The 14,702-nt window shown below is 40.6% G+C and overlaps 1 protein-coding gene across 1 annotated transcript; it reads left to right on the top strand.

Annotated features, from left to right (window-relative positions):
- The first annotated feature begins 2,970 nt into the window (after window positions 1–2,970).
- On the top strand, window positions 2,971–4,377 carry LOC125816541 (uncharacterized). Its single transcript, XM_049496161.1, has 3 exons — window positions 2,971–3,024; window positions 3,220–3,972; window positions 4,141–4,377. Exons 1-3 carry the CDS (start codon window positions 2,971–2,973, stop codon window positions 4,375–4,377), a joined length of 1,044 nt encoding a protein of 347 aa, XP_049352118.1.
- Window positions 4,378–14,702: the final 10,325 nt, after the last annotated feature.

The raw sequence follows: 14,702 nt of genomic DNA, 5'->3' as shown, positions 1-14,702 counted from the left end.
ATTTAGCTCAAAATGAAGAAAAAACTCGAAGAAGAAGATATATACAACCTTCCACCGACCTAGGGCCCCACCTCACGTGCCTGCTTTCGCAGTCCCACGAAAATGCAAATATATCTCTATTCTGAAGTCGTATGAATGAACGGTTTGAATCGTTGGAAACTAGACTCGTAGACCTTCGATTCGATAGTTTGTGGGCCCCATAACTCTTCATAGATTGGGAGAAAACCTCCAAGACATTTGACCCAAATGTCAGAGAAATCTTTAAGAAGGAACTTACGATAACTTCCACCAACTTTTATTTTGCCACTTACCTAACTTCAAAACTTGAGATGCAACACTTGAACACTTAAAATAGGACATACCACATCATTCTTAATTTATTACTCACCCTCCTTGTCTTTCCACGAAGATACGAGTTAATTTAGATGTTTTGAAAAGTCGGGGTGTTACAGAAACGGCCATCCTGATATGGCTCGCCTAAATTTAGACTAGCTGGACTATGAAGATAAGAAATATTAAGGCGAGAAGAAGGATAATCGGCGAGTCACCAAATGGTCGGTGAAACGTGGCTTTCCTCGCCGATTAGTCCCAAAAATCCTCACACCAGACTTGTATACATTAATTTTTGTAAGAGAGAGAAAGTATTCAGAAACATGAGGAACAAAAGATTGAGCGCAAAAACACTACCATTGTGGATTTCAAGTGATTTTAGCAAGGTTTATCATTTCAGTTTTTTAATAGAAAAGATTTTAGTTAATTTTAACTTTTGAATTTCATTTACTCAGCTATGGAAAATGTGGTAGGTATGGAATTTCATCTTTTTACCGTGGTTGCCCTAAACCCTAACCTTGGGGGTTTGACAATGTGACAAATTGTTGCATTTGACTAAGTGGGTGTCATCAATTGGAAAATTGTGGTGTTAATTTGAAGTGGGTCTGAATTATTATCGTGGTTTAAATTCACTATTGCATGCTTAGTGCAATATAGTTTAGAGTTTAGTGCTTGGTCGAGAGAGAGGTATAAAACCAACGTGGTAATTTGGCATCATTAGTAGTGGGTCATTGCGGTTTCAGCTTAAGAAAGTGAAACTCAAGATTCAACCTTTGTGTCTAGCTCGAAAGAGTAGACTTGATGAGAAAGTGGGCTAGGCGTCTTATGGCTAGTGTTGAAGTTAGAGAGAATTCATCATAAATAAGGTAATTGTTCGAGAGAAAATTGCATTACTTATAGCCTATTCTACCCACAACAAATTGACATTGTTGGTAATGATGTTCACCCATTAAGTTGAATTCAATTGTTGGTTAGTGAACCCCCCAAGTATTTCCTCGTTATTTGATTGTTTCGGTTTGATTGTTGAAGTGGGTTAGTAACTACAACTTAGACTATGAATCCTAAACTCTCGAGTGTGGTGCTTGTTTAGCTAAAAAGGTCACTGTCATACTTTCATATTTGAATTCAAAAGAAAGCTACTCTCTGTGGGATCGACCCCAACTCATGTAGTTGGGTTTATACTGATTTACGACCGTTGACACTTAGAATTGGATAAAGTGTCTTTGAAATGTTAATCAAAATGGTGCCGCTATCGAGGAGTAGCGTTGTTTAAAGTTTTTTTATCAAAAAATTGACCTGTGAATCTGTTGGCTGTAGTTAAATCGATTTAGATGACATCGTGCTTTTGTTGAGTGGGTGACTAGAAGTAAGGATGAGTGAGGTAGAGGTGGATTTTAGCCAAGCAGGTCATCGGGACGGTATCAATAGTGGTTACAACCCATCTCAACCGGGTGAAATGGGTGCAATTTGCCTACCACAAACTGATGGGATTGCAATATTAAGGTCACTAGCATGCCTCTTCATCTCCTCCAAATGAGGCTAGATCACGAAAATCCACATGAGCATGTAAGAAATTTTATCGAGGTGTGCATCCCATTTTCATTCAAGAATGTGTCACAAGAGTCAATCCGGCTTAGGTTATTTCCACTATCTTTGACGGGGGAGGCTAGCAAGTGGTTGGCAAAGTTACCAAGCAATTCCATCACATCATGGGAGGAGCCGATTATGGCATTCAATGCGAGATTCTTTCCTCTATCAAGGCTGATGAAAGTTAGAGATAACATTCAAGGTTTCAAGCGATGGGAGGGTGAACCTATCCATGAAACGTGGGTGAGGTTTAAGAAACTCTTACTTCAATGCCCAACTCACGGGCTACCAAATGATTTGCTACTCTAATATTTTTACCGAAGTCTTGATTCGATTAATAAAGGAGAGGCTGATCAATTGGTATGAGATGGAATAATGTTGCAATCATTTGAGGTGGCTTCATTTCTTCTTGATAACATGATGAAAATAAATCAAGCTTGGTACACTCAAGAGGATCAAGTCTCTCCTTTTTATTTTAGAATGACACAAGAGCAACTTAATAAGGAAAGAGAAAGGGATGAGAACATCAAGAAGATGTTGACCCAAATGGAGCTACTACAAGAGAATATGTTGGAGAATGTGGGAAATCCTAAGGGAACAAGTGGAGTGTTTAGAGTTGAGGAGGGTTCCTCCTCAGGTTATTCAAAGCCGGGGGAGAATCAAGGTTGGAATTCCAAGAGATATGAGGAGGGTTTCCACCCACGCTATTTACAGCGTGGTGGGAATCAAGGTTGGAACTATCACAAGGGGAACGAACAAAGAAGATACTATCAAGATTGGGCTGAGCAAAGTGATTATTGGAAAATGGAGGATGACCATGAAGAGGACCACATTCAATTGAGTGAGAGCCCAAAGTCGAAAGGGAGTGCAAGTAGTCCCCGGGTGAATGATTTGCTGTCACGTATCCTTGATAGAGTTGAAGGTTTGGATGATTTGTTAAAAGGGATGAAAGCTGATTTTTCATCATTGAGCAATAAAGTGAACTCTTATGTAGATGCAATCAAGATACTTGAAGGTCAATTGAGTTTACTTTCAGCATAATTGAAACCAAAAATGACAATGAAAGATGATGATAGAGGGCTGGCTATGGTTACTCGTAGTGTAAAGGTAGCAATAGGTGATGTGACGGGCAATGAAGAAGCTCAAATGCATGAAGAAGACAAAGATATGGAGGAAGAAGAAATACCCATCCATCAAAGCATTGCCAAAGGGCCATAAAAAGATGTGGAGAAACACAATCCAATCCCAAAAGTTAAGAAACCTTTGCCCAAACTATCTCCTCCATTTCCCCAATGCCTCAAGAAGAAGAATGAGGATGAGAAGTTCACGAAGTTTTTATCGGTGTTCAAGACATTGCCAATTAGTCTCCCTCCAGTGGAAGCATTGTTGGAAACGCCGGGTTATGCCAAGTTCATGAACAAGTTAGTCAAAAAGAAAAGGAGCTTGGATTTTGAGACAATTGAAGTTTCTCATTGTTGTAGTGCAATTATGACTAATGAGCTGATAAAAAAGAGAGAAGATCCCGGAGTGTTCACTATTCCTTGCACCGGCATGCTCCAATTTGCTAAAGCCCTATGCGATTTGGGAGAAATCATCAACCTAATGCCATATGCAATCTATAAACAACTTGGGTTGGGTGAACCAAAAGCCACAACAATGAGACTCTTGATGAAGGACCGATCAATTAAACATTTTGTAGGGATACTATATGACATCTTGGTAAAGGTTGACCGATTCATTTTCCCGGATGATTTTATCATTCTCGATTGTGAAATAGATGCTGAAATTCCCATCATTTTGGGAAGATCATTCTTGGCAACCGGGAGAGCATTGGTTGATGTTGAAAGCGGAGAACTGAAGTTCCGGGTGAACGAAGATGAAGCAACCTTTAATGTTTGTAAGTCAATGAAACACCCAAGAGATATTCATGTGGTTTCCACTATTGATGTTATTGATAAGGCAGTGGCTAGTGTGAGCCATTTGATGTGTATGAGTGAACCACTTGAAGCCGTGCTTGCTAACTATGATGAGTTTGAAATTCAAGGCTACGAAGAGGTAGTAGCTGCTCTTTCAGGCATAAGGGGGGGGGGGTTACTAAAATATCCCATTGAAGTTGGACATTGATCTAAAAAATTGAGAAAGTCCTCCCATCTCCGATATGCTTTCTTGAGGGCATATAACACCTTACCGGTGATCATTGCAGCTGACTTGCTTGAATGGTAGGTAAAATTTCTCTTTAAGGTGTTAAGGAGGCATATAAAAGCTATAGGTTGGAGTATCGCTGACATAGTGGGCATTCCTCTTGGCATTTGCACTCACAAAATTCAGTTTGATAGTGATTGTAAGCCGAGTGTTGAACATCAACGGAGATTGAACCCACCAATGCAAGAGGTGGTGAAAAAGGAGATAATAAAGTGGTTGGACGTGGGTGCGATCTACCCTATTGTGGATATCAAATAGGTAAGCAATGTGTACCCAAAAAAAGAGGCATCACAGTAGTCCCAAATGAAAATGGGGAGCTTATATCTATGAGACCGGCGATCGGATGGTGAGTATGCATGGATTACCAGAAATTAAACTCATGGACCGAAAAGGATCACTTTCCTATGCCTTTCATGGATCAAATGCTTGATCGACTTTTAGAGAGAGGTTGGTATTGCTTATTGGATGGGTATTCCGGTTATAACCAAATCTCCATTGCTCCAGAAGAGCAAGAGGAAACCACCTTCACCTGCCCATATGGAACTTTTGCCTTCAAACATATGTCATTCGTGTTATGTAATGCTCCGGCAACATTTCAACGTTGCATGCTATCTATTTTTGCTAACATGGTGGAGGATTCAATGGAGGTATTCATGGATGACTTCTCGGTTGTGGTTGACACTTTTGAAGCATGTTTAAAACACTTAGGACAAGTTCTCCAAATATGTGTGGAGACAAACTTGGTCCTAAATTGGGAAAAATGCCACTTCAAGGAAGTATAGTTCTTGGTCACAAAGTGTCGCAAAAGGGGCCGGAGGTTGATAAAGCGAAGATTGCAGTGATTGAGAAGTTACCATCACCAATTTTGGTAAAGGATGTTCGTAGTTTCTTGGGACATACCGGATTTTACCGGAGGTTCATCAAAGACTTCTCAAAGACTGCACATCCTCTATGCAAACTCTTGGAGAAGGAGGTGAAATTCCACTTTCATAATGGTTTCATGGTGGCTTTCAAGTGCTTGAAAGAAATATTGGTCTCCACCCCGGTTATCATTATTCCCGATTGGTCAGAATTCTTCAAAGTGATGTGTGATGCAAGCGGCATGACATTAGGCGTTGTATTGGGGCAAAAACGCAACAAACTATTTCACCCCATTTATGAAGCAAGAAAAACTCTAACAGTGCTCAACGTAACTACACAATTACAGAACAAGAATTACTTGCGGTAGTATATGCGTTTGAGAAGTTCCGGGCATACTTGCTAGGTACTAAAGTGTTTGTTCACACTGATCATGCTGCACTACGTTATCTGATGGCAAAGAAGGATGCCAAGCCAAGATTGATAAGGTGGGTGCTACTATTGTAATCATTCGACTTTGAAGTAAAAAAGATATGAGAGGTTGTGAAAATCAGGTGGCTGACCACTTATCAAGATTGGAAGGAAAGGAAAATAACGAGCTATAGATCAACATAAATGATTCCATTCCCTATGAACATGTATTCACGGTAACTCTCAAACAACCTCATTGGTATGCTGATTTTGCCAATTACGTAGTGTGTGGATTAATGTCGGAAGAACTGAACTTCTACCAACAAAAGAGGTTATTGTTCGATGTTAAGAAGTACTTTCGAGATGAACAATATTTATTTAGAGAGTGTGCAAACCATATTATTAGGAGATGTGTTCTGGAAGAAGAAGCCATCGAAATTCTCCATGCTTGTCATGCATTACCGGTTGGGGGTCATCTTGGTGGTGTACATACAACTGCTAAAGTCCTTCAAAGTGGTTACTACTGGACGTCCCTCTACAAAGATGCTCATGAGTTTGTTAAGAAGTGCACTCAATGTCAAAAACAAGGTGGAGTGTCTAAAAGACACGAGTTGCCTCTTACACCCATTTTAGAAGTTGAGCTATTTGATGTTTGGGGAATAGATTTAATGGGTCCATTTGTGAGTTCATTTGGTAATAAGTATATTTTGGTGGTCGTAGATTATGTTTCTAAATGGGTGGAGGTTGTTGCACTTCCAAACAATGAAGGGAAAAGTGTTGTTCAATTCCTGAAACGCTACATCTTTGCTAGATTTGGTACTCCTTGGGCTATTATTAGTGATGGGGAATCCCATTTTTGCAACAAGAATTTCGCATCCGCATTGAGAAAATATGGAGTGAAACACAAAGTGGCGACTCTGTATCATCCCCAAACGAGCGGCCAAGTTGAAGTCTCGAATCAGGAGATCAAGAGTATCCTTGCCAAGACGGTGAATGCAAATAGGACTAATTGGTCTTGAAAGTTTGATGATGCTCTATTGATACGTCCAAACTTACACCTCAATCAAGAGATATAAACGGTCGAAGTCAATTTACAGAACTCAACGTGAGTTGAGGTCGATCCCACAGAGAATTTCTTTACAAAAATGATTTCACTATCGCGTTTTACTCTAATGTCATTATTATTTCCTTAATAAATAATTGCTGAAAGTAAATTTGGGTTTAGCGTTAACGCTTTAGTAACCAAAATTATAAAGTAAAGTCTAATTCAACAATGAACAAAATATCAGTTTTGAAGTTGTTTCAATAATTACTGAAACTAGGATTGTGTTCCTTATAACGTTGCCTCTAATGTCCTTACGTAATTGAGTTTCAAGAAACTTACATCTACAAACTACATGCGATTAGCTATATCTGACACTTCTCAGTCTACTTAGATAATCTTCAGTCAATTCCTCTCGGTCCTAGAGTGTTACACGATTTACCCTCGCCTATAATGGTGTTAAGGTCCTTTTCTCTCGAACTCGAACTTTGACTCCATTAGTTAGATTAGTTTAGCTTTTTCCTAACTATCATTTTTCTCTCGAACAAATGACACATACAGGCTCATCCTAATGCGTGCACTCATTAGAATACATGAATAATGAAAACTAAACTACAATTTGTAAGCACAAATTGCCTTTCACTCGTTTTACGAAATCACAATTAGAATTCCGTCATGGATCCCACAACCCCAGTTGTGGTGCTTAGCCACTCATGATTTCACGTAAATTTTTAGAAATATCGAATGGAAACATGTTAGAAAGTACTTACGAGAATAAGCAATCAACAACCACTTTGATATTTCAAGAACTGGAAAACCGAACTTCAAACTTAATTCAATATCTAAAATCGAAAACCAAAAGCTATGAATTATGGAAATTCGTTCGTTGTTCGATGAAAGATAGATAAAACATAAAAAATTGACCTAATTAATTCAAATAAGCGTTTTAAAAAAGAGTCCTACTCGAAGTAGGACCCTTCACGCCCACTTCTACGGCCCGTCAAGGGCTTCACGGTCCGTGAAGCCCTTCGTGGTCTTCACTTGGAATCCCCCAAAGCAGGTTCTTTAAGACCTGTACACTGTGTCATCACCACGACATACACCACGGGTCGTGACAATGACCACGGGCCATGTAGTTGTATGTGGTCTTCACTTGGTAACTTCTCTCTTCAACTTTCCAAAGCCCCTTCATTGTATAATTATGACGACATGCACCACGGGTTGTGACAATGACCACAAACCGTGTAGTTGTCCATGTTCTTCACTTGGTAACTTCTCTCTTCAACTTTCCAAATCCCCCTCACTGCATCATTAGCACGACATGCACCACGGGCCGTTGTGAGGACTATGACTCATGAAGTCGTCTGTGATCTTCACTTGGTTCAGTTCCTTTTTCAACTTCTCCTTTCCCATTCACTGGTTCAGCTTCATGACCAGTACCATGATTCGTGACAAGGACACTACCTGTCTAGGTGCTCATGGTCTTCACTTGGTCACCTTCTTTTTTTTCAGTTTTCCACACAAGCAAGAATCTGTGTACACATTCAACAAACACATCAAAGCTTACAAAAATGCACTCAATTCTAGTATTAATCCTTAGTTTTTGAGCATCAAATGTGCCAAGATTTTGCGGCACATTAACACCCTCAACTTAGAACCATTACTTGTCCTCAAGTGATGAGAAAACAATACATTCGGTCCTCAAATAATTCAAACCCTTTTGAAACTACGCAGCAGCCATCTCAAACACAATTTGTATCCAACACCATGAATTTAACATGCAAGGATCAATCTATGACATCTCATTACTTACAGTCAATCATGCTTATGCTTGTGAATTATCAACTAACACAATCTACTCTCAAATACAATCACTGTGTCCTCACACCAAAGAAGTCCCTCACTCATGATAATTGGGACTAAGTACTACGCTCACACTCTCAAAGAACTTCTAACACTAACAACAAACTACCATATGCTTGCCCTTGATATCTATGCTCTATCTTTCAAACACCCGGAATAGAATCACTTTAGGACTTTATTGGCTTGTAACATAGTCTCAGGCTAGGGAATAGATATTTGGGTTTGTGAGTGACTAGTCCCTTGGTTTTCCAAAGTTTCGTTTGCACACAACTCTTTTCTAAGCGATTCCCTCTTTTACTTCATTTCAGCACATCCCAGCAACCATTTTTTTCTTTTCTTCTTTTCCTTTTCTTTTCTTCACACTTTTTTTTTATATGCACTCAGCTCACTGGTTGAACCTTCTTTTCACTTCTTCTTTTTGGCCTAAGTTGTGACATCGTATCTTCAGAAATCAAAGAATATGATATTTACTGGGTAAGAACAAAAACTGACTTTTAGGCTCAAATCGGGTTCAAGTGGTAATCTTTTTATTTGGTAGTTCTATTTTTGGCTTTTTATTGGCTTACAAAAATGGCCTACTGATCCTTTCTTATCCGGTTATTCTCATACTTAAGCAAGACTACTTGGGAAAGTTCTAGTTTCTGCAGCTAGTATTAGACTTCAAACAACACTCACAAACACATGACACAGGACTACATTCTCCAGTTTCTTGGTTCACCAATTTATTGATCAGACTAACAATGCTCAACATGTAAGTATCTAAGATGTCATCTAAAGATCCTAATAGTCAAGTTTCAGATTCAGGTCGTCATTTTTAACAGACTAGCTGTTGCACAGCTCAACACACAAACACAAAATCAATTTTTACAGTAAACACAAAGTCAACCTCCATTCATTCTAACAACTTAGAATGGAAGGTTTCTCACGACCCCCTTCCAAAAAAAAGGACTTTGCCCTCAAAGTCAATTGAGAAAGTCAAACAGGGCTGTGAGGAGGGATCATACCTACGACGCTCTACGTGCCTGTAGTCAACTCAGCATCGGCACCCTTATCAATGGGTGTATTCTCAGAACTCAGCACATGATCAGGTTGGCTACTACTCATCGGGGCAGGTGCTCCGCTACCAGAAACTCCAGCTAACACTACATCTCGTTGTTGTTGCTCAAGGGATTGTTTTTCTCTAACTGCCTTCCTTGATGCCTTGCGGACTTTCTTTTCTTTCCTTCTTTCCTCTCTGGATAGGTTAGCAGGTATCTCCTCATCAGATTCTCTGGCTCTGTGTTTTCTCTTGCCGGACTTACTCTTAGGTAGTTCACCCCAAAACTTGTCAAGTGATTGTGTGGAGGGTGCTTGATTTAGCAATTGCATCAACGACTCTGACATGACTGGAGTGGGCACCTGCACTAGCTTTTCAGCCAGTTTAGCAACCTGAGTACGCATCTCGGCCAATTGTGCTTTGAACTCTTCAGTATCTACTGAACCGGCGGCATGGAAACGATCTTGGACAAGGTTCTCCAAACCATCCATCCTGTCTTTTAAGACAGCCATCTCCTTCTACATCTCATCTTTAATCTCTTTCTTCGTTGCTAACACATCTCTCTCTATTTGCTGAGGCATCCGATGTACAATCTGGTCTACTAATGTCCTAGTTTGGCACTGATCTGTAACCAATTTCTCAAGAAAAATCATAGGAATAGTGACATAGGTACCTGGAGCCTGTGAGGCAGAAGCTAGTGGTGGTGGTGCCTTTGTGGAAGGCTGTGATTACTCCCCCTGCTCTGGGGGAGTAATAACTAAAGTACCCACTCTGCAGATTTCGTACCAAAGAGATGGTTCTTGACATCCTTGATTTTAGAAACCTGGATAAGGCTGGCTGCTTCACCCCATCTGTCGATCAGCCTGTTTGGCAAAATGTTCGCTTGGCGGCATAGTTTCCCTATCAGACAGGGAAATGGAAGTCCAACCCTCTCATTCAGTGCCCTGTCTCGTAGATCAGTTGATATGATCCACCCCATATTTACCGGATAACAAACCATGAGGCATGCAACCAAAGACGCCAGTGAAGGAGACAAGGTGTTATCATTAGCTGTCGGTCTCAATTGCGCATGGACAACAACCCACCAAAACTTGGCTGGAAAAGAAAGTGAAGCTTTTGTAATAAGTGTTGGCGTTATTGTGACCCAAACTGCATTCTCCCCATCTATGGCAATATGCCTTGCAATCTAGCGCAAGACCCTCTCTTGAGAATCCCAAATTTCCATTGTAGTATCATTGATGACTTCATGATGTTTGCCCTAAAAAAGGCCAACTAAAGTTGGTGCAGTGTATTTCAGGCCATGCAACATCCTGCTAATAGTGGCCTCAGAGATATAAATCAATTTGCCCCGAACTATAATTGAGTTGAGTGGACCCCAGGTAATGGCAATGTCTCTCTGTCCACACTTTGTTGTTTCTGTTTACGCAAAGTTTATCAGTATAGCTGCATAAGATGAATAAAACTCTCTAGCCAGGTGGCTAGAGTATTCTCCAGGTGCATTGTTCATCCAGTCGAACTGATGAAATTGAAATGTCCGATAAATGTCGGGGAATGCTTTGATATTAGCTACCACAACCCTAGCCTTAGGCATGATTGATCGTTTCTTAAAGCTGCCATTCTTGGTCACAATACCATTGTTGAAGAATTCTTCGGACCAATTCACAGTCCACATGGAATGGAAACATTCAATCAGATGCGGTCTCACTACAGGAACAGGTTCATTGATGTTCACATACATCACCATGGTATCATCAGTGGTGATCTCTACATCCTCATCTATAGCAGTTGCTTCCTCTCATACTCTAGTTTCAGCTTCTGTATTTACTGCAGGTGGAGAGGTGTTTGCATCTTCCTGAGAGCCACTTTCAGACTCTGCACTGCCCCCCGAATTATCAGAAGACTGGCTATCTGAACCAACATTAGATTCACCACCCGATTCTTCATTGCTACCGGAACGACTTCCTCCCTCTTCAGACTGGGGATGAGTGTCCTAGAGAATAGCCCTCTTTGTTTGTCCTCTAGTATCCTGACGTGAGTGATCCTCAATGGTGGTATTTATTTGCACCTCGGAACTACTACACTTGGATCCATCATGACACTCTGATTGAGAAGTAGTGGGGGGGGGGGGGGGGGGGGGGCGGGCAGGTTTGGTTGTGTTCTTTCTCCGGGGAGCTATAGTACCTGATAAACACAACACCAGTTAGTAAAAAACTTAATAAAATGACACACTATTGGGTACTCAGACTTCCCCGGTGTAATTACATTGTGACGCCTTACCTTAAAAATGTCGTCACCCAATCTATCATTGGGAAGGGCCATAGAATCAAAAGAAGACAAATAAAAATATAGAAAAATTAAAATTATACAAAACCAAGTACACTCTATAAAAGCTTTCACAGGTCGTGGTAGATACCACGATCCGTTATACCCCTCGTTGATTTAACACAGACTTAGTGTGCAGTAGGAGGTTAACCAAGTAATGTTCACGGACGGTTACATGACCCGTGGGTTGAACCACGGTCCGTGATACTGGCCGTGAACTTACCTGATAGCTGGAAGGAATTCAAGTGTGATCCACGATTGGTTTCACGGCTTGTGGTAGCTTCCACGGTCCCTAAAACCTATCGTGGTCTTACACTTGGCCATTTATTTAGTCATCTTCTTCCCCACATTCACTATATTACATATTTACAACACCAAACCCTTTTCTACACAGGATCAAAATGCACTACTAACACGACTGAGTCTCAATTATACACAAAGCCAACCATAATAACACTCATCCATCCAAATACGTACCCAAACATAAACACTAACTTCCATGAATTTAACTACCCCACAAAGTATCACAACCAATTTAGACAAAATTCAGATAAACCAACAACAATTCATCAAACCCTCCTAAGTAGATATCATCAAAGATCAGTACTCACACAATCATGCTTAATTTTGATCAAATATAAGCAATTCTAACTTGTTTCTAAATAAAATTAAGCATATAACAAGTGAATTTGGAGACTTACTTTGAATAAGAGCACACTTATGGTTCGACTACTTCAGAGAACTAATGACCCACACTGTGATTCTTTGACATTAGAACTAGGGTTTCAAAATTTCCAAGAATTTGGAACTTATGGATGATGAAAGCCTAGGTATGATTTTGATAAACGTTATGGAAGAGAAAATAAAGAGAAACTGCCCTTTGGCATTTGAAGAGCAATATATACATTTAAATTCAATCTTTCTTTCACGCGGGTTGGGTCAGTTTCCTGGAAGTACTGGGTTGTGGACGACGGACCGTGAAAGTTAACATCCTCCCAAGAAGCGCACAATTTAACGTCGCGGCGCGATGCAGGTTACTTGATTACTCAGATTTCATCAAGTTTACATTCCTCCACAATTTTCACATCCTCAGGAACACCCAAGTATGCCTTGATTCGCTGACCATTGGCCTTGAACATCTCGCCCTTATCATTTTCCAGCTCAATAGCACCAGACTGAAACACCTGCGTTACCTTAAAAGGTCCAAACCATTTGGATCTCAATTTTCCCAGAAACAGACAAAGTCGGGAGTTAAAAAGTAATACCAACTCACCAGGAGTGAAGCTTCTTTTCTCAATATGCTTGTCATGATATAGCTTCATCCTCTCCTTATACAGTGCAGGCCTCTCATAAGCTCTCAGATGAAACTCATCCATCTCATTAATCTGATCCAATCTCAAGCTTGCAGTTTCGCTCCAACTAAGGTTCAGCTCCTTCAATGCCCAAAGTGCTTTATGCTCAAGCTCAACCGGCAAATGAAATGCCTTTCCAAAGACCAACTTATATGGAGACATACCAATAAACATCTTGAAAGCTGTGTGATATGCCCATAGAGCATCATCTAACTTCTGTGCCCAATCTGTCCTGTTGGGATCCATCGTTTTAGCCAGAATTGCTTTAATTTCTCTGTTGGAGACCTCCACTTGGCCACTGGTCTGTGGATTATAAGGTGTTGCTACCTTGTGCTGTTTAACTCTATATTTAGCCAGAAGAGAACTGAATACCTTATTGCAGTAATGGGACGCGCCATCACTGATAATAACTCTGGGTGTGCCGAACCTTGAGAAGATATTCTTCTTCAGAAAACCAGCAACACTCTTGCCATCATTCTCAAGCAAAGTAACTGCCTCAACCCATTTGGACACATAGTCCACTACAACCAATATGTACTTCTGCCCATAGGAGCTCACAAATGGGCCCATGAAGTCGATTCCCCACACATCAAACAACTCCACCTCCAGAATAGGTGTCATAGGTAACTCATGGCGCCGAGAGATGGCTCCTTATCACTGGCACACATCACAACTTCTTACCACATCCATCGTATCCTGATGAATTGTGGGCCAATAGACACCACACTGAAGTATCTTATGAGCTGTCTGAGCACCTCCATGATGACCACCTACCAGAGAGGAGTGACAGGCTTCTAGAATATGCAACATCTCAGCTTCAGGAACACATCGCCTAATGATGTTGTCAGCACACACCCTGTACAAATAAGGCTCATCCCAAAATACTTACCCACATCATGCAGGAACCTTTTTCTTTGTTGATATGTCAGCCCCTTAGGCATTAAATCACTAACGAGATAGTTAGCAAAATCAACAAACCAAGGAATAAGATCAAGAGTAGCGGCTAATACCTATTCATCCAGAAACGAATCATTTATGTCGAGCTCGAGTTCCTCTTTATTTTCAGCCTCCAATCTTGATAGGTGATCAACTACTTGGTTCTCACAACCTTTCCTATCTTTAACCTCAAAATCAAACTCCTGAAGAAGTAATACCCACCTGATCAACCTTGGTTTGACATTCTTCTTTGCCATGAGGTATCTCAGAGCTACATGGTCTGTATGGACTATCACTCTAGTGCCCAGGAAGTAAGCTCTGAACTTTTCAAAAGCATACACCATGGCGAGCAATTCCTGTTCAGTAACTGTGTAATTTTGCTGTGCTCCATTCAGTGACTTACTAGCATAGTAAATCAGATGAAACATCTTGTTGCGTTTCTGCCCCAACACAACTCCCAAAGAAGTACTACTAGCATCTCACATTACCTCAAATGGCTCAGCCCAGTCTGGGTCAATGATCACCGCTGCAGAAATCAACTTCTCCTTTAGGCATTCAAAAGCTCTGAGACATGCCTCATCAAAAACAAACTTCACCTCCTTCTCCAAAAGATTGTAGATGGGGTGTGTAATCTTAGATAAGTCCTTGATGAAACACCTATAGAATCTGGCATGTCCTAAGAAACTCTGAACACCCTTCACACAAATAGGTGGAGGAAACTTTTCAATCAGCTCAATGTTGGGCTTGTCGACCTCTATCCCCT

This window comes from Solanum verrucosum, unplaced genomic scaffold, assembly GCF_900185275.1.
Source record: "Solanum verrucosum unplaced genomic scaffold, falcon-dt-bn FXZP01000023.1, whole genome shotgun sequence".
In the NCBI taxonomy this organism is placed as follows: Eukaryota; Viridiplantae; Streptophyta; class Magnoliopsida; order Solanales; family Solanaceae; genus Solanum; species Solanum verrucosum.
This window is presented reverse-complemented; position numbering and strand designations above follow the sequence as displayed.